The sequence below is a fragment of the Vombatus ursinus genome, unplaced genomic scaffold, assembly GCF_900497805.2.
Source record: "Vombatus ursinus unplaced genomic scaffold, bare-nosed wombat genome assembly UNPS02014786.1, whole genome shotgun sequence".
Taxonomy (NCBI): Eukaryota; Metazoa; Chordata; class Mammalia; order Diprotodontia; family Vombatidae; genus Vombatus; species Vombatus ursinus.
The window spans coordinates 12,629,771-12,651,436 of record NW_020954564.1 but is presented as its reverse complement, the minus strand read 5'-3'; the positions used below and the strand labels follow the sequence as shown (position 1 = coordinate 12,651,436).

General features: G+C 38.8%; 1 protein-coding gene across 4 annotated transcripts in view; it reads left to right on the top strand.

Moving 5' to 3' along the window:
* LOC114047020 (DENN domain-containing protein 1A-like) overlaps positions 1-21,666 on the top strand; it is a 702,955-nt gene that overhangs the window by 631,690 nt on the left and 49,599 nt on the right. For 3 of the 4 annotated variants that reach the window (XM_027867668.1, XM_027867669.1, XM_027867671.1), the window contains one exon: positions 20,141-20,200. The exons of the other annotated variant lie outside the window; for it this stretch is intronic. In XM_027867668.1, coding sequence (XP_027723469.1) covers positions 20,141-20,200 — 60 coding nt within the window. The remainder of the gene's footprint in view (positions 1-20,140; positions 20,201-21,666) is intronic. 4 annotated transcript variants of the gene reach the window in all.

Here is a 21,666-nt window from a genome sequence, read left to right as displayed (position 1 = left end):
CTTTCCAGCTTTAGCATTCTGCATGCTAACATTCTGCATTTGAGGTACCATGTAGCTCTTATAGTCTAACTTATATTCTTCTAACATTGATAGTATTAGATCCTTCTAGCTCTAACTTCTTTGTTCTCTATTCAAGAAGCAACGTAATATGGTAACTAGAGTGCAAACTTAGAGTCAAGAAGATCTGAGTTCAAATCCTGCAGACATCTCTTCTTGCTATAGGAATTATACAGTTATAACAGGACAAATCAGCTAACCTCTTAGAGACTCAAATTTCTTCATCTGTAAAATGGAAATAATAATAGCAGCTACCTCACAGGGTCGTTGTAAGAAGGAAATGAGATAATATGGGTAAAGCACTTTGCAAGCTTGATGGCATTATACTACATTAGCATCAGCTATCATCATTTTTATTCTTACTTTAAGATGCCTTCTAGTTTTAACATTTTATATTCTGTACTCCTAGAAACTATGTGGCATAGTGGGAAAAGTGCTGGATTTTGGAGTTAGAGGCCTTAGATTTGACCCCTAGCTTTGCAGCTTACTTATCGGATGTTGAGCAATCAATCAATTAATCAGCAGTCATTTATTAAACATCTACTTTGTATCAGACACTATGCTAGGCAACAGGCTGGAAAAGACAAGCCGCTTTCCTTTCTGGGACGTCTATTTCCTCATCTATAAAAGGAAGTTGACTAAGTTATTTCCAAGTTCCCTTCCAATCCTAAATCTATCTATGATCACATATTCCAAAATACCTTCTAACTCTTAACATTCTATAGCCTAAGAAACTAACATTCTATGACACTATGAAATGACCCAAGCGGTGAAAAACCAAGTGGGATCCTCAGCACTTAGATCTCCTGAGAGTGTGCGGGATGCACAGTGACTGTGTGTCCCTGTCAATGTTTTAGGGTCTGTCACTTAGGAAGAATGCTGTTTAGCACCAAGTATAACTGTTGCAGGATGTCATGGATTACACATTCAGAAAGTTGGGTGGTCGGGGTTGATGGTGGAGAGAAAGAAGAGCTTTTCTAATTATGTAGATTCCTCTTACAGGAGTCAGGCAATACAGGGAAGCCAAAATGTTGCCTTTTCTGACTCTCCTAAAGTGAGAGAGACTTGTTACTTTCAGCTCTTCCCCCCTCCTCCACCACCACCACCACCAAGGAAGGAATGGATTTTGAAAAAGTATGTTTCTTCAGCCTTGCTCCCCCCTTTTTCATTCCCCCTTTGGAGCTCTGAGACTCAGAGATCTGTCTAGAGAATCTAACGTCAGTATCCAAACCTCTGATTGTCCCATAAGTGCACTAACAAAATGGCCAGTTGGAATGGCACAGTTCTCCCCCCCCCCTCCATTTTTAATGCCACATTGCTGGATTCTCAGATTTTAAATGAAAAATATATGCAGTTAGCTGTACGCTGACAGTGTCCTTGAGGATTTGACAGTGAGATTTTCCAGCAGTTGCTTTTCGTTAGAATCCTGGTGGTGTTTAATAAGGCAGTCGAGCTGCTGGGACCTCTACTTCTTGTTTGTTCTCCGAGGGCTCCGGGGCTGCTGCGGTAAGCACATCGACCAGGGCTGATCATTACAAGGGCGTACGCCACCATGAATAAAAATGTCACACGTTCCCCCATCTCGCAGCAGTACAAAATGTCATCCCTGTCAGACACACATTGCAGGTAGCAGTGTGCAGTCACTACAAATTGGGGAGCTGCATATTCCCCCAGCGTTATGATATTCTTCATTTGAAGCCGAAGAAAAACAGTTGTTAACCTATTAGCTGGGATTTTAAACTCTGGTGAGGCGGCAGATGGGGAGACTTTCACACGCAGATAGAAATGTATTCCAGGGGTCCAGGAATTTCCAAGCCTGTTTCTCTGTCCATTTGTATGGTAAAGGGGAGGAGGGAGGGGGAAAAAAAGAAAGAAAGAAACTTTCTCTGCTCTACAAACCTGTCTATCCTCCTTCAACAAGGAGACCTTCATACAGGGAAAACGTGGCTTATTTCATATTTAAACGTCCCATCAGTTTTAACTTTTTTTTAACTATATTTTGCTTTTGGGGCCAGTGTAGTATAATAGAAAGATCACTGACTTGAAGTGAGGAGATCTGAGTTCAAATCCTGGCTCCAACACTAAACAGCTTTGTGACTACAGATAAGTCACTCAATCTCTCTGATTTTTCTTTTTTTTTTTCAACTCTAAATGGGAATAATATGCCTTAAACCACCTGCTTCACAGGTATATAGTAAAAGTGCTTTATAAACTGTAAGGTGATATAGGAATGTATCGTTATTATTATTATTATTATTACCATTATCATTCTGGGTAGGAAAGAAAGGTACATCAAGCCTGAATATTAGGTTCCTCTAGGACCATCTTGAGCTATTAATCGGAGTGTGACCTGGAACTTTTCTCACCAGGTACAAAAAATATTTGGGAAGGAGATAGTACAGAACATAGTCATGCCACCAGTGCAGTCATGCCAAGAGAGAGTGTGGTCTGACCATTCCCCCCAAGAGGGTTGATGAGGGCAATGGGATATGGTTCAATGGAAAACAACAAAGCAAGGATCAAGGACAGCAGATCCTACCAGGAAAGAGTGAATCTCCAAGGATAAAGCATACTTGCTCCCCTCCCGCAAGATCTCAGCACTCTGGAACAATGCCCTGTTTTTGCCCTGTGCTAATTACTGTGTGTTAATTCAAATAATAGTTCTTGGAATGTTTGAGCTGGAAGCCCTCCTTCAAGCAATCTAGGGCAAACTCTTCATTTTATAGATGATGAAATGGGTCCAGAGAGGAAATGACTTGCCCAAGCACGTGCAATTAGTTAATGGTAGCACCCATACTCATATCTCCTAACACCTTGCCCTATGATACCATCTATACCCGCTGCCTCATGTTCCAAAGCACTGGCTTTATTGTTCAACAGTCACCAAGTATAAGAGAGACTAAAATCCTATTCCAGAGCAAACTGTCTGTTTCTCTCAGCACCACTTATGAAAGCCTCAGCTTTGTTGTTCACTCACCTTTACCTTCAGCAAACCACTCACTCTCCCTAAGGCCTTCATTTCCCCATTTTGTGAAAATTAAAAGGTTGTGCAAATTGATCTCTGAATTTCCTTCCAGTTCTGATATTCTATAGTCTAAGGTCCACTCCAACTCTAACATCCTGTGAAAATCAGTAAAGGATTTTTTCAGGCTTTTTTTTCCCCTTAGAATGTTCTGTTTAGAGTGAACATCCTTTCCAGAGATGATGAATTAGCTTCTGTTTCGCTGAGCCAGCCCTGGCCCTTAAACGTACTGAGCTCATCCTCGTTGACCTGGTTGTAGCAGGCATGTTGAAATGTGCATGTTTGCAAAGACAAACCCTCTCCAGGGACCTTGGGTCTGAGTTGATTTTATAGGCAGAGAATTCTAGAACAACTAGGGAAATTGTCCCCTAAGAGAGAAACAAACCCAAATCTTCCTGAAAGGTGCTCCTGGCTTCTCTCCTACCCCCACTTTGTATGTCTCACAAACAACCCTGATACCAAATATCTGACAGAGTTTCTACCTAATGCCTATAACCTTTGAATCAGCACTCTGATACTCTTTTTCCATAAGTGATGAATTCATTCATTCAATAAACATTTACTAGGTGTCTGCTATATGTATTGCACTTTTCATGGTAACCTGGAATTCAAAGATAAGTAAGGAATGATCCCTGTTCTTAAGGATCTTCTAAACTAGTACAGTGACCAAACACCTATGCAAACTTATAACTATAGGGCAAGTTAAAATGTTATTATGTGCATAAGAATTTTAAGATCAGATGAGTTTGTAGGAATCATAGCTCTTAAAAGCTAGAAGAGTATTAATATCCCCTTGTTTTACAGATGAGGAAACTGAAGTTCAGAAAAGGATGAAATGATTTGTTCAAAGTCACACAGCAGAGGCAGAGCCAGAATTCAAACCCAAGTCTTTTGACTCCAACTTTAGTTTTCTCTCCTGGAGAAACAGAAGGCTTCCACATGACAGGTAGCATTTTAGCTGAACTCAGAAGGATGAATAAGATGCTAATAACATTTGTATAATGTTTTAAGGTTTACAAAGCTCTTCCATTATAAAAACCCTTGGAAGTAGATAGTACAGGCATAATTAGCCCCATTTTATAAATGGAAAAAAACAACATCAGAAGCTTAGAGAGATAAAGTGACTTCCCCAGGGTCCCACAGCCAGTGGATGGTGAGGCTGGGACTCTAGAACCAGAGCACTGCAGGCTCTGCCAGCCTGCATCTCTAAAGATGGCACGATTCCAGGTGTGAACTTTCCCTCCTGAGCAAGAGCCTGGTAGTGTGCACTAGCAGATATATTTCCCTCTGGGTGAGGAGGGAAACTGGTTCTTGTTCTGTTCCAATCAGATTTAGCTGCCCCTCAGCAAGTGCCAGCCAGCATTGCTACCCTAAATGGCAGCAGGTCATGAGGCTACAAAGTGGCAGGTGAGCAGCAGATGCTCCTTCCTTCCCCATTCTGTTCCCACACCTCCCTTCCCCCAGCTAGAGCAACTGAGGTCCCAGGGCTCCTCTGCACCCCTTGAAGACATTTCTGCCCTGCCTGTAGTTCAGCAGTGGAGTTTGTTGCACAGGATGTCACTGGGGATCCCTCAATATGCCACTACAAATTCAGCACTTCCCACCACTGCAGAATACTGCCCCTGTTGATGAGGGGGCCTACCCTGAAACAGAGCGACTCCCCAGTGCTCCCGTAGCCATGGAAGAACAGTCAGAGAATCAGAGGAAAGTGATCCCAGAATGTGCAGGAATATCTCCCACAACCTCCCCAACAGGTAGACCTCCAGGCTCAAAGATCTCTTGTGATGGGAAATTCACAACCATTTTGGGGCAACTGATTGTTTGGAAATTTTTCCTTATTTTGATTTGAAATCTGCCTCTGCACTTTCCCCTTTTGCTCCCGTTCTGCCCTGCTAGAGTCGAGCAGAAAAAGCGTCATGTCTTTTCTCCATGATAGTTCTTTGAACACTCCCACGTCTTCTCTTCTCCATGTTAAACATCCCCACTGGATCTTCTTATGTGGTGATCACCAGTCCTCTCACAATCTCATTCATCTTCCTCTGGACATTCTGTTTTGGTGGTATTCTTCCTGAGGTGGGCACAGTCCTCCAGACATGATCTAACCAGGTTAGAGGACTATGGAACCATCCCCTCCCTCTGTTGATGCAACCTAAGAATCTAGGTTGCCCAAAACGGATGTGAATAAGAATATGACCTATTTGTGAAAATAATTGAACATGTGAATTTTCAATGCATTTCTTTTTCCAAAGATGGTCTATTCTAACACAGCCTTGGTGGTAGTGCCTGAGAGGATATGGAGGAGTTCCCTGCTTCAATTTAATATAAAGAAAAATTTCCTGACAATCAGAGCTATCCTAAGAAATAGGAGGCCTTTTAGGAAGTCATGAGTTCCCTGTTACTAGAGGTCTTTATGAGGAAAATGGATGACTGTCTGTTGGTGATGTCATAGAAATGATTTTTACTCAAGTAGGAGTTAGAATAGGTGACCTCTAAGCAATGCTGAAATTCTCTGCTTCTAATCCTATTGCTTCATGCACAAATACTCGCATTACATCCTTGACAAATGGTCATCTAGCTTCTACAAGAACTTACAGGGACATGGAATTCACTGCCTCTTAAGGCATTCCATTCCACTGGGCTCTGATCATTAAGATGTTCTTTTATTGAGCTGAAGTCAGCCTCGCAGTAGCCTCTACCTGTTGGTCCTTGTTATATGCCCTCTGAGGCCACATAGAATAAATCTAATCCTTTTACACATGGAAGCCCTTCACATATTTGAAAACTATGATTTTAGCCTAAACTTAGGCTCTTTTCAGGCTATACTTCCTCAGTTCCTTTTAACTATTCCTCACATGATGTTGCTTTCAGACTCCTCATCATCATTGTCACCCTACTCTAGAAACACTCCACTTTGTCATTATCCCTAGGACTGAACACAATGTTCTAGATGTCCTTTGACCAGAGGAGAGGAAAGTAGAACTAGCACATCCTACATTCTAGACACTAGTGAGTAGTTTTGCTTCTAGGATCAACTTAAATTCTGAACACCATACACATGAATGACTTTTTAAATTGCTAAGTTACTTTGGAGGTTTTTTCCCCCTTTAGCATATGAGACCAACACTAGAAAATTAATCACCATTGCCTGTGGTAGTTTTTTGCCATCTCTTCCTACCTTAGACCTTTAGCCATAATGAATGAGCTTCCCAATGTTTAATGAAGAGTTATCTCTTGCAAATAATTTCCTTTTGTGTGACTTAAAATGGACTTCTCAAGATAGCTAAGTAAGAGATCATAGCTAATCCCAGCTATTCTCTACCTCAAAATAGCAAGAAATGCACAAAACAAAGTAAAAGCTACAAACATAGAACAGAGAGGATGGGGAAAAGCTCATTGCAAGAAACCCGCACAGAAAAACCAAGTAGAGTAAAAATGAGTAAACAAACAAAAAGAGGTTCCAATATAATTAATACCATAGAATAAAAGAAAACAAGAAGAAAACCCCAAACGAGAGAGAAAATACCACAGTAATAGCTAAAAGACCTCTGGAAATGAAAATGTAATAAATGCAAGAACCTCCAGAATGATTTAGAAGAGAGTAAAATAATTTAAGGAAAGAATACAAATGGAAATGGAAATAACTACAGACATTAGAACTCTCAAAGAAAGTTTGAGAGAGAAAGAGAGAAGAAAATGTGAAACATACTTGGAGAACCTCTCCAAATAGTAGATTATTTAAAAAGGAAATTATTAGACTTGAAACTAGTCAGAATTGTTAGGGTGGAAGAACTATTGTCAAAACAAAATAAAAATACAAGCTTAGAAGAATGCCAGAGAGCTCTATAAACTTAGACAACTGACCTCACAGACAGAATGCTCAGGGAAACACAGCCTGAATGCCTTACCTCAGAAAAGCGTACAAGAGAACTACTGAAGAATATCAAAAACAAAGTTAGCTCAATAGACTGCACAGATTGCTGACTAAGCAAAACGCTAAGATTACCTTACCTATAAACATCATGGTTAAGCTTCGCAACTCCAGAATTAAACAACAAATACTGCAAGCATCTAAGAAGTCCTTCACATACCAAGAAATTACAGTCCAAGCCATACCAGATTATTCTTTGTTCATAAGAAATAATCAATAAATGCAATGATGTTCCAAAAATTAAGGAAAATGGGTATGTTACCCCAAAATAGCATCCTACAAAGGTGAGCATAACTGTTTTTAAAGCTATATTATCAGCAAAAGAGGAGAATTTTAATTATTTCTTCTGAAAAAGCCAGATGACTTAAAATGTTTCCAGGCCCCCAAATACTGCCTCTTTGGTGGGGCTTGAGACCTTGAATAAAGGGGGTTAAAAGAACTCAGGCTATTTAGCCTGGAGAAGAGAAGACTTAGGGGGCACATTATTCCCTATCTTCACATATCTGAAGAGATGTCATGGGGAAAAGAGATTAGACTTTGGTATGACCACAGGGAACCTGGGTCATAGGGGCACCTCCCAGTGATCCCAAAGACATGAGCCAAGCCAAGGACTTCACTTCTGGGTCTGTCCTTTGAAAAACACTAGAGACATGAAGTCATTTGATCTCTCTCTGTGTTGAGAAGATATGGCAAGAGTCAGGGTTAGGAGAGGAAGAGTGGGAAAAAAATGACAGAAGTTGGGGAAAAAATAGGAAAGAATGTTGGCCATTTCAAAGGACACTCTACACACACACACACAGAAAGATCCTTTTATAAACTCCTTTTTTGGAGGTATATCAAACAAAAGAAGCTCTTTTATTTTTGTGCCTTGCATAATAGCAGGTTTCCAGTCCCGTTGAGCAAAAGAACCTTTCTCCAACCCTAGAGGGATCCTGTATTGCTACATAAATCTTTGTCTTCCCCTCCTATCTCTCAATGTTTCATTCATAGGTCAGAGCATTGATGTAGTGGCTGGCTAGAAAAATTAACCAGGTGAACTCATTCTCTTTCCTCAATTCTGATAATGATAGAGTTTAATTGTGACCTCTTCTCTTGCTCTAACAGCCCTGGGTTCCTCATATATTTGAGGCTTATACTCTGTGAAAGTGATGGCCTTTCCAGCTCTCCCTTGCACAAGATTACAATGGCTTATTCCTTTCTCATCCCTGGGGAGGAAGCTTGTAGGAGAGGAAATCAGGATGAAAGTTAGAGAATGCTTTGCAGGCCTGTATTTTGTTTCCCCAATCTCATCTGGTCCATCTCTGGGAGCGTCATCTTCTCAGTGAGAAGGCAATGTGGTATGGGGGTAGGGGGAAGAATATTGATTGGTCTTGCAATTCAGGAGGCCTGCCCCTGCCATTAATTAGCTGTGTCACCTTTACTCTATGGGCTTCAGTTTCTTCATCTATAAAAGAAGCAAATTGGAATAAACAATCACTTAGGCCCGTTCTGATCCTAACGCTGTTTTCAGCCTGCCTTCCAGCTTTAGTGGCCTGTGTTCTAATATTCCATGTTTTAATTCCATTCTAACACTAACATTCTGGGTTACCTGTGCTGAAAGTTGATTGAATGCATGTGACTTTGTGAAATCACTTCCTTTCTCTATATCATCTTCAAAATGAAGCAGATAACATTTGCATGTTCTACCTCATGGGATTTTTGTAAAGAAACCAGCTCATAAATCCCTTTAAAAAAGCAATGGGCTGCTCATCAGTCTGAGTCTCCATGGTTGCAGCTCATGGAAATCAGGATTTATAGCAACATATGAGAGCCTACAGGGCGTATATAGTAATCATCTTAATTCAATGCTTTCTTTGTTAAAATATGTTTTACTGATACCTTTTGTTTTCATATCACAGTCACTCTGGGAAGAAGAGAAATCCTAACCCCTTCCAGATTAAAAACTAAAAGATCAAAACAATTCAGCAAAAATACCCAGTAAATTGGCCACATCTGACAGAGTATACAGATTCTGCCCTAGTGGTCCCCCTCCTTTCTGCCATGAAGAGAGAGGCATGTTTCATTATTTATCCTCCAGCACTATTATTCAACCCCATCATTTTACATATGAGAGAGTTGAGACCCAGAGAAGATCAGGACACATGTCCTATGCAGCAGGTTAGCAGCTGAGCTGAGACTTGAAGGATTCAAATCTACTTAGTCACAAAAGCACTGTCTTTTTGTTCTGTGTGGGTCTCTAAAATAATTTCTTTTCAAATTTGCAGTACTTAGCTCTTTGGGGAAATTTCTCAACTTGGAGTTTAGACTTCAGAAAATGCAAACAAAAAAGGACATTTTCCTTCACTTCCTACCCCACATCTAAGAAGTTGTAGAATTTTGTCTACCTGAAAGAAACAGCCCCATTCTTCATTTCTTTGCGTGGTCCTGTAGAGCTTTTAGACAAACTCAGTAGTTCACAGAGCTGCTTCCTACCATGTTCATAAATAGGACTTGCTACTTTATCTAGGAATCTTTTCCCCGTCCCCCCTAGTCTGTAATAACCTTCCCCTTGAACCTCACATATCACTTTCTTTTTATCTCTTTAACACATTTATCATATAATATTGTAGATGTTATAGCGAGGCAGTTATCTGCATTGTGTCCTTTAACCTTTTAGACTGTATGCTCCATGATAGCAAAAACCATGTCTTTTGTTATCTCCCCTGGTAAGGCACATTCAGGACAGTGCTCTGCACATAAATGTTTATTGAATAAATGAATTTCAGAGCAGTTCTGAAACACAATATAATCAATTTTTTTTGTTTTATAGCAAAGTTGTTATGATGATTGTACCAGAGAAATGACAGTTTTTCTTTTAATTTGTGAGCTTAGTTTTGGCCTCCTGCTAAAGGATGTTAGGAATAATGCTCTTAATAAACATTAGAGAGCTATTCCACTTCCTCTTCCTGTCATAGAAATGACCTGAGTTCTTGAAGGCTATATAATCAAGGCAAGAGTTCTGGCAAGTCCCACCAACTTGGAAAGACTTCAAGTATGGACCTAGTGATGGACTGCACCTGTCATCTGAGGACCAGCCCAGCCAAATTTAAAGAAGCTCATTATCACTTTGGCCCCGGGTACAAATTGTTCACCATAACAGCTCAATAATGTTACCTGTTTACTCAGTCACAGAGGAGTTGTGATCTGTGTTGGTGAAGAGAATGACTATGTCCAATGAAGTCTTGTGGGTACAAAAGTAATAGTTTACAAAGTGCCTTCTTCACAGTGACCAGTAAGGTTGGTGGTGCAAATATTATCCTCGTTTTATAGTGGAGGAAACTGAAATTCAGAGATGGAAAATGAGCTGCTCAGGACCACGTAGATGTCAAGTGGCCAAGACAAGACTTGAAAACAGGTCTCCTCATTCCAAGCCCAGTGTTTCTTCCATTATACACAGTTAAGATAGAGCTCTTTGATGCACCAGATCTTGTTTTACTGAGAAAAATATCCATTTTTTAGATTTGTTCAATAAGAAAAAAAATGGATAAATACTTTCATTGTGAGAAATCTGCATAGCTCCAATAAGCTCTTATGTTCACTTCTCAGTTGCAGCCTTTATCATGAGGGTACATAATACTAACGGATTATTCCACCTGACCTCTACCCTTCTGCAGTACATAAGTATACCACCTGCCCCCCAGCCAAGCCCTTTGCATCCAAGGCCCTAGTGGTTAAATTGGTTGGCCAGCTTCTGAAGGTGAAGAGCAGTGTCCTGGACATCAGAAAACCCAGGCTCTGAGAACACCTCTGCTGCTGACTCTCAAGTACCTTAGCCAAGTTAGAGTTTCCTCGTTTGTCAAGTGAGTGGTGTAGACTAGATAATCCCTAAGGTCAATTTCAGTTCTAAAATCATGTGTTCTAAGGTCCCTTCCAGCTCTGACACTCTATGGCTTCCAGAGAGCCCAGGAACCTTTACAATGTAGTAAAGGCCTTGTGTGTTGCCAATATGAAGGCTGGCCTACAAAGATGATATAAAGGAATGGGTTAATGCAGGACTCTTTTTGCCTTTCTGTGATGCACTCTCTGCATTCAAGAACATGCCTTGTAATTTAGCTGTTTTCAGCAGTGCAGCCCTGCACAGTGTGCCCATTCATCCATACAGCACAGGTAATTAAGTTGATATTCCAACACGGCTTCCCCTACTGACCTTTTGGAAACAATGTGTTTTGCTGCATCAACAAATTAACTGCAAATCAGATGCTGTCCTAGTAAATATGATCTTCATATACTATGAATATGCTTACTTATCTCATGCTGATGACAGATACAAACACCAACATTAAAAATGAAGCACTGACAAAGGGCAAAGAACTGTTAATATTCTTGTAGGACCTTCATGTCAATTACTTTTTAGTGCTTGTCCTTCCTCATGTTCCCATTTTACACACTTTACAACACTGATGCAGCCACCACAGTTATTTGTCACGATGGAGGCACATGCAAACCACCTTCTGGCCCCGTCGAAGTTTCCTTGTGCTGCGGTGTCCAAAAACACGTTCTTGAAATGAACAGCCTTGCTTCTGGCCTAAAGCCCAGACGTTGTGAATGCTGATCACTTGTAACTCTGAAGGTACAATGAGCAAATAGTCAAAAACTCATAGAATCTTAACAACAGAAGGAACATAGAGTTTTCAAACAGAGAAACGTTTGTACATTGTCAAATTTATATGGAATTTAAAACATAGAAAGTTAAAGAATGTAGTCCTAGAGCTAAGAAGAGAACTTAGTCATAAAGCACAAAATGCCAGAATTTGAAGGGACCTTAAAAAAAATAGAACTTTGGCACAGGAAAGGACCTCAGAGGTTATATCATCCAGAATCCTTATCTGAAGTGTGAATTCCCTCTACATCATCTGTGATAAGTAATTGTCTACTCAAAAAAATATATACTAGAACTATTTTTTTTTTAAATTTTAAATGATACCCTATGAAAAATCTATGAAACAAAAAAAGGAGTATTAGCCCCTACCATCCCCTATCCTAAGGGAAATGAGGAGATGTTCTCCCTGTAAGACTATCATCTCTGGAGGGTTCACTCACTGGAGAGAAAAGAGAAAGAATGGTGTGGGACCACAGTGCTAAGCTTCATTCCCACTGATTTTGAGAATAATCTGATGATAAAACACATGATGGTGACATCTTCTAGGGTCAAGACCAAAGAGAGAAAGGCAAAATCCCAGTGGGTAGGTATTAAAGACCCCCCTGGGACTATGGGGGGAAATATGAACTCCTCCACTAATTATGAGGACACCCTGCCATGACATGCACATCTCCTAGGGGACTCCAGCTGAGCCTGTTAACTAGCAGACATCTGGGCGATTAAAGCAGTATTTCACAGTTTGCACAGAGAAGGGTTACATGTTCTATCTAGTAGAACATTCAACCTGAGAAGTAAGTCTTTCTTTTTCCTCCCTTCCCAATCAAGGAGGTGCTGAGTGTTGATGTAAGGGCCTGAGGGGAAATTCTGGGGGTAGAAGCTCCCAGTTTGTTAGGATCATAGATTTCCCAAGTTTGTTAGAGCTAGAATGGACTTTAGAGATCAACTAGATCACTCTCCTCATTTTACAGATGAAGAAATTGAGGCCCAGAGAAAGAAAGTGACTTGCACGTGGCCAATAAACTAGGAACTAGCAGTAATAGGGGTTGAACTCCGACCTTCTGTCTCCAAATTCAGTACACTTTCTACCAGTACAAGCTACATAAAGAGGAAGGAGGGGAGTATTCAGGATGTAACAGGTCATTTGATTCTAGATTTCAAGTGAAAAGAGCCCTTTAACATCTTCTTGTTCAGCATTTCTCAAACTCTTTGGTCTCCGGACTCCTTTGCACTCTAAAACTTATTGAGGACCTCAAAGAGATTTTATTTATATGGGTTATATCAATCAGTATTTATGATACTAAACATAAAAACAGATAAACTTTAAAATATTTCTTTATAACTTATTTTAAAATAACAATAAACCCATTACATTTTGGCAAATAATATAATTTTTATGAAAAGTAACTTTTTTAATTAGTGAGAGGATTAGCATTGTTTTACATTCTGCATTCAATCTGTTGTGATATGTTGTTTTGATTGAAGTATATGAAGAAAATCTGACCTCATATAAATATGTAGTTGGAAAAGGGATGAGTGTTTTAGTAGGCAGATAACATATTAGCCTGATTATGAAAATAGTATTGACCTCAAGGACCTCCCAAAAAGATCTCAGGGACTCCTTGGGGTCCACAGACCACACTTTCAGAATTGCTTTTCTAGTCTAACCCCTTCCGTTTATGGAGAAGGAAACAGAAGCAGAGAAGGGAAATAACTAAGCTAAGGTCACTCTGCTATATCACCTTGCAGGACAAATTTTGGAGGATTTAGAAATCTCATGGTGATCACAATAAAGCCCATGTTCAATACAACATTGCCATTTCAGGAATAGTATTTTTTTAAATGCATCACAATCCCACCAGCTTGTGAGTTTTTAGGATGGAAACTGGCTAAAGAAAAGAATATTAAAAGAAAGCCCTGCAAAAAGTAGCCATAGTCCAGAGCATGGGAGTCAAGAGACCTGGGTTTTAGTCTCACTTCTGACCATCAACATGATATGAAGCCTTGGGCAAGTCACCCCTCCTGTCTGGGTTTCTGTTTCCTCATCTCTAAAGTGGGACAACTAAACTCAAGAATAAAATCCCTTCCAGGTCTAAGTCCTATTATTTCATTGGGGCAGGAGGTCACATGCAGCAGCAGTTAAACAAAACAGGGATCCACTATTTCCTAGAACTGCCAATTATTTTCTAAAATAGATTTTTTTTTCATTTCTTTTACCTTTACATCAGTCAGTCAATCAATAAAAATTTATTAAGGGCCTACTCTGTGCCAGGCACTGTGGTAAGTGCTGGGGATACAAAAAGAAACATCATCTTAATTTCCCCCTGCATCCCTCCCAACTTCCCAGAGAGCTATCCCTTATAACAAAGAATTTTAAGAAGAAAAAAAATCAGCAAAACCAATCAATACATCAAAAAGTCTGACAGTGTTCCACCCAATATCTTCTCATATCTCTTCTTCAGGGCCAAGTGAAATCATAATTTCCCAATGTTCAGTTTGGGTTGTTTTGTTGTTGTTCTTTCCATTTACATTGTTGTGGTCATTATGTTTATTGTTTTCCTGTCTCTGTTTGCCTTAATTTGCATCAGTTAATATAAGTCTTTCCATGCTTCTCTATATTCATCGTGTTCTTTGTTTTATTATTTCTTTTATCACAGTAATAGTCCATTATCTTAATGTACCACAAGTTATTTAGCCATTTACCCAATCACTGGCTGTATTTTGTGTCCAATTATTTGATACCATAAGGAGTACTGCTACATGGTGTATATGAAAACTTTCTGTTTGTCATTGACCTCCTTATGGTTTATATTCCTAGTATTGGACTCTGGGTCAAAAGGTATGGACATTTTAGTCACTTTACATAATTCTAAGTTGATTTCCAGAATTACCGATTCACTGCTGTACCAAAAATAAATTAGTGTGCCCATCTTTTCAACGCCTGTCCAACACTGACTATTCCCATCTATCTTTTGTCATCTTTGCCAATTTGCTGGGTATGAGGTGAAACCTCAGGATTATTTCATTTTGCATTTTCCTTATTATTAGTCATTTGAAGAATTCTTTCATATAGTTCTCAAGTTTGAAGTTCCTTTGAGAATTGTTTTGTCTTTTCATATCCTTTGACCACTTATCTGTTGAGAAACAGCTTTTAGTCTTTTATATTTGTTAGTTGTTTATATATCTTAGATATCAAACCCTTATTGTAGATATTGGATACAAAGACTTTTTTGTGCTAGTTGAATACTCCCCTTCTTATCCTAAATAGATTAATTTTGTTTGGATAAAAGCTTTTCAATTTCATACAATCAAAGTTATCATTTTTATCTTTTGTAATTGCCTCTATTATTTGATTAAGAATTTATCTCCTAACCATAACTTTGAAATGTATGTGAAACTGCTTTTCTTCTAATTTTTATGACATTATTTTTAATATTCAGGTCATGTGCCTATATCCATTTTGAATATATCATGGAATATCAGTCAATCAACAAGCATTTATCCTTGGCCACCTTCATTACAGTAAACTCTCCTCCTTTGAGATATACACTATCCAAATTTGTCTTATCAACCAGTCCAGATCCTGGTTGCTGCTGTCTATACACTACCCTAACCCTGCCACACCCACCTGACAACCCTGTTCTTCATCTTTATTGTGATTTCTATTCCCTCTACACTTTAGTTCTTCTTATGTGCACTATCTATTTCCTTGCCCATTTGTTCTTGAATAGGAATCCTCCCCCTTTCTATTATAGCTTCTTGGATTTTGTTGTTATATAAAAAATATCGTTAATTTTCTGGGTTTATTTCATAACTTACAAATTTGCTAAAGTAGTTAATTTTCTTGATTAGTTTCTTAGCTAATTCCCTAGGATTTTCTAAGTAAACCATCATATCATCAGCAAATAAGAATAATTTTGTCTCTACTTTGCCTGTTTTTATTTCTTTAATTTCTTTCTCTTGTCTCACTGGTATTGCTAGCATTTCTGGAACTATATCAAATAATAGTAGAGAGAGAGGACATCCTTGCTTTATTCCTGTATTTATTGGGAAAGCTTCTAGTGTTTCCCCATTATATTTCTTGCTTTTGGTTTTAGAGAGATACTTTTTCTCATATTAAAAAATATTCCTCTATGTCTGTACTAAAAAGGGCTTTTTTGTTTTTAGTATGAATGAACGTTGCATTTTGTCAAATGATTTTTCTGAATCTATTGAGATCATCGTGTAGTTTTTGCATGTTATTGTTTTTCATATGATTAAATATGTTAATCATTATCCTAATGTTGAACCATCTTTGCATCTCTGGTATAAGTGCAACCTGATTATGATGAATGATTTCAGGGGATAAAGTGCTGCAATCTTTTTGTCCTGGTTTTATTTAAATCTATATTTTTTAATGATATTGATCTATAATTCTTTCATTCTTTATCCTTTACTAATTTAGGTATTAGGACTATATCTCATAAAAGGAGTTTGGCAAAATTCTCATTTTTGAGAACAATTTGCTAAGTATTATTTATTATGTTCCAATTGAAGAATGCCAGGACTCCTAAAACATGGTGGAGTGTTAGAATTGAATTGTACTTCTTTCTCCTCCCCCTTTTCCCTGGCCTTTTACAAAGCACCATCCTCTTTATAGGCAAAGGAGGCACTAGTTTATCACATCTTGTTATTGACTGCCTGGATAGGTGGAGTTTATGCCCTAGAATTGGAGGAGGAGAAGACTGAACTGAATCACACTTAGGAAGTTGTGCAGCCGTTCAATTTTCCCAAACTGCTCTCTGCCACAAAAGGACATTTTTTTTAAACACCATATTGTCTTCATGATGCTGTGTGCTTATGAATCATGGAATGCCATGATTTTGGATGGGTCAAAATTGCAGGTGGCCCAAAGAACAATGGAAAGATACATCATGATATAATTAAGCCACAGTCTAATATCACCTATGACTTATAAGAAGGTCAGATTTGGACTTGTATTTAGATGACCTAGATGTGAGTCCCAGTTCTGTCACTTAGAATATTTGATGTTTTGGGTGAATCAGTTCTTCCTGGGACTCAGTTTCCTCATCTACAAAATTAGAGGGTAAGACCAAATGATCCCTGGTATCCATTCTGGCATTCAAATTCTGTGGTTCTGTAGAATAAGGGGTGGGCCAGTCATTTAGCAAGTCTGAGGGATAACAGATGGACAGTCCCAAGAGCTGCACTGGTATCCATGAAATATTAAAGGGACAAGAGGAAGAACTCGAGCAAATTGTTTGGCTCTTCAGTGGAGAATTTGTGGAAGAATATAGACAAAAATAACACGGACTAAAAAGACATGGAAAAATTACAATTTGTACCAATAGAAGGGGGAAAAAAGAAAGGAAGGAAGCAAGCATTTATCTGCCAGGTACTGTGCTGAACACTTTACACATATTATTTCATTTGATCTTCACAACAACTTTAGGGGGTAAGTGCTATTATTATCCCCATTTTGCAGTTGAAGAAACAGGCAAACAGAGGTTAAGTGACTTTCCAAAGGTCACACAACTAATAAGTATCTCAGGCTAAATTTGAATTCAGGTTTTCCTGACTCCAGGCCCAATACTCTATCCATTATACCACCAGCTGCTTTTGGAGAGAGTATTCATGCTAATGATGTCATGGAGCCAACTAAGCATGGAAGTATGAAGTTTCAGGGCAGAGGTGAGAATAACCTCTCTCTTGAGCCTCACCTTTCCCTAAGGGACAGTATTTGCTGGATATTTGTTAGTGAATTCTACCAAATGTTATCTCAGTACTAAAAGTATGGAGGATAGTGGAGAATTAAGGGGGAAAGAGAAATGGAGAGATATAGCTCAAAGATATAGGAGCCTGGCAATAGGTTTGATCAGTCTGTTGAACATCTCACTAGAACATTAGGAAATCTGTCTATTTATCTCAAATAACCTTTACAGATAGGAGATTAAACTTGATTTTCTCAAAAGTCCCTTCTACCTGTGACATTCCTTTAAGGGCCCTCCCCATGTTCCAAGGTTCCTTCTAGCTCTTACATTTATACCATTTCCTAGCTAAAATTATATAAATGAAATGAAGACTCAAAATATTTTCATCTACATTCTTTCCCTAGCATAGCATGAAGGAATTTAGGTCCTAAATTTTATATACACACACATTATATATATATGAAACAGAGTAGTTCCTAACATTTAGAAACGTCCCAAAATTCTAGTGAACTTCCTCATTACACAATGAAATTCCCATCAGTGGAAGTGTTCAAGTAAAGATTGACCAATCACTTGTCAGGGATGTTACATGTTAATATCTCAGGTAAGGTTTATAGCAGATGGCCTCCAACTTTGAGATGGTGTGATTCAATGAAATAGTATCTTGACCTAGGGAAGAAACCTATTTTCTCCATTCTTTCTCATCACTTCTTGTGATGTTAGGGAAAATAGACTGATGCAATGCAAAGAGCACAAAACCTACAGAGAGTATTTTGATTTGAGTTATAACTCTGCCACCAACTTGCTGTGTGACATTTGCCAACTCGTGTCGTATCCCTGGGCCTCAATTTCCTTCTCAGTAAGTAGAGGGAGCTGATCTAGGTCATCTTTAGGCTTCTTTCTAGATCTAATATTCCATGTTCTAAGGCCCCTTCCCACTTTGAAATACTGGATTCTATGATGGTCAAAAAAAGTGGGAGAATTGAGCTTTCTAAGACCCTTTGGGTTAATGCAGTATTGTCTAATTGACAGTGAAGGGAGATTAACAGTAAAGAGTTTCTTTCAGCATGCTCAGTGTCTCAGATTCCTATCTATAGGTTCCTAGCCTGGTTGCATCATAACAAAAGATCCTTTAAATTCAAATGAGGTACTTTAAAAATATTATTTGACTAAATGAAGCTACAGCACTGCCAACTGGAATTCTGAAGGTTCAGTAACATTAACTGGACCTGTGTACAATTTAAACAGCTCAATAGGACCTAGTTATATTCCCATAGAAATATATGCCAAGTCTACTTATCATAGTATTTTTTAAAGTACTTCTGATTAGCTCCTATCAACCTAGTTAATTAAATTGTACATGGCCTTGGACACTTACTAGCCATGTGACCCAGGGCAAATCACTCAACTTCTGCCTCAGTTTCTTCAAATGTAAAATGGGGATAATAATAGTACCTACCTCACAGAACTATTGTGAGGATCAAATGAAATAATATTTGTAGAATGTTCAGCACAGTACCTGGCACCTAATAGGTGTTTAATAAGTATTTGTTCCCTTCCTCTCTCTGTAGAAATGTCTCTGGTTCCAATTGTTATTCTATGATTCTATTATAGTCTTTTATAGTTAATGCTCTAATAAGTAGATAAAATAACTGCTTTTTGTAGTTTACTAAAAGTGTTAGAATATAAGCTTATCTTCTATAAACTCACTGAAAACTTCAAGACAACTACAGTGGCAAATAGGAAAATGGTTGGGTACCTCATCCTGTTGAGCTCCTATGCTAGGTCTCTATTTTCTTTTAAGTTTTTTTATGCCATATAGCTCAGCATGAGTATTTAGCATGGTGACATCTATTAAAAACATTCTAATTTTATGTGGATCAATGTTATATGTAAGTGTTTGTAAGCTTCAGTCTCTGAGAATATTACAGAAGCAGTATAGTTTATTAGTTGAGTTTTTCAGGATTTTTTAAGGTCTGTATTCATAGTATGTGAAATGGTCATCTGTCCCTCCGTAAAAGATAAGCAAGCTTCTGGTGTGTGATTCTAACTAAATGTCTTACAAGCTATGTGAAAAGTGCTAAATATTTACAGTCTGAAATGATGTGTCACACAATTTCTAATGCTTCTTTGCATAATCTACATTGATCCCTAATTCCAGGCTCCTTAGAAATAACCCTTTTGTAATATTTGGTGCTGACGACTTACTCCTGGATTACCATCATAAACCTCTTCATTTCAATAAAGAAATTATCATCATTGTTATAGTTGTTGTTGGTGCTGCTACTTCTGTTACAACTAGTTATTTTTATTCTGAGTTTCCATTTCTAAGGCAGGCAAACTCTTTATAGGAATTGTGTGGTGTGGAAAGCATGCCAGACCTGAGAGTCAGCAGGCATACATTTAAGACCCAGCCCCTCCCCCGATTGGCCCCTGTGTCTTTGGGCAAATCATTTTATTTCTTGGAGTCTCAGGTTCCTCATCTATAAAATGGGAATAATCATCTTTGCCCTGCCTACCTCTCAGGGCTGTTGGGAGAGATTATGGATGTAAAGCATGTTACAACCATATAAAAGTGAGTAGTTTATGATAATTATGAGTGATAATAATTCCACCAGTTTTCAGGTAGTCCTGGGAGGGATACATTGCTTGGCCCTATTGGTTTCTATAGGAAAAGATGAATGCCTTGTTTAAATTTGCCCAACCTAATCTTTTTTCCCTGTGCTGAACATAAACAGAATTGAATGCTCTTGGTGTGTACTGATGGTTTCAGTTTCAACTTCCAGCTTCAAAGACCTTGTCCTCCTCGGCCTCCTCCTCCAAAGATACACCGCTGGGCACAGCCCGTGAGTAGCTGGCAGTTTTGCCCCCCTCGCCCTTACTTAACACTGTCTGAACTGCACTCTTTAACAGCATTCATTACTAAGCCTGGGCAGTTTGGATTTGCCAATCAGTTCCTTCCTCTGTGTGGCACAACCTAAAACTTGCATTTCAGTTCTCTCCTCTCTCTCTCTCTCTCTTTTTCTTGACAAGTTCTGCAAGGCAGATGAGAAGGTGGCTGGGCTGCTGTGTGTGCTGTGTTTTCTTGGCATTGGTTTTGTTTTGATCAGATCCTGGGAGTGGTATAGAGGCAAGAACCCTGGATGTGGAGTGGGAGACACAATCCCAGTTTTGACATTCAGTAGATATATAGGCCTGGGCAAGGCATTGGACTTCTCTGACTCAGTATCCTCCTCTGTAAAATGAATGGGTTGGTAAAAGGGTAATATGATACAATAAAAAGAGCACCAGATGTAGAGTCAAAAGACCTAGGTTTATATCTCAGCTCTGCCTGCTTACTAGCCTTATAACCTTGAACAAGTCACTTCCCCTCTATGTGCCTCAGTTTCCTCCTTTGTAAAATGAGGAATGGGGGAAAAGTTGGACTAGATAGTCTCCAAGATTTGTTTTCAAGTCATGTGATTCCCTGACCAAATGTTCTCTCAGATCCCTTACAGCTCTAAATGGGGACATCATGGGATAGTAGGAAAAGAGCTCAACTTGGAGTCAGGATATCTGGGTTCAGCTTCCAATTTACAATTCAAACTCTGTGCCTCAGTTTCCTTGACTATAAAATAGGGATAGTAACACCTAACTACCTACATTATGGACTGTTCTGAAGAAAGTGCATTGTAAACTTTAGAGTGCTAGACAAGTATGAGTTGTCATCGTTATTAAATCCTATGATGTTTTAGCACATGAGCTTTAAAGCCATATATGAAAAGACCTAATTTTACAAAAGAAGCAAGAGTCTGGCAGCAGAGTCCACAATTTCTCCAGATACTGGTTTGGAAATATATTCAATGCCTTCTGTTTTGGAAGTAAGCTCCATCCAGAGACTATCAAGCCTGCTCAAGTGGAGGCAGGTGTTTCTTTGCCTTTAGAAGCAGTGCAGAAGTAGAGTGAGCTTCATTTAAAATGCGAGACAAAGAGCAGGGACCTGTTATAAGAGTTATCTGGGATGAATTTGGGGCAATAAGTTATTTGTAGGGGAGGAAACCATTCACTATGACCTACGTTAATAACCTATATCTGTTTCAGGGAGGGAGGGAGTTGTTTTGGAACTCAAAATTTTTTTTGAAAACTATTTAAAATTTGCTTTGACATGTAATTGGGGGAAAATAAAATGTTATATATATTAAAAAATTATAACCTACATTAGTCATTAAAATGTTAGCTAGAACCAGAGAACAGAGTTGGAAGAGATCTTAGAATACATAATGGTATATCTGGACAGGATCTTGGACTATGGAGTGCTAAAACATAGGACACA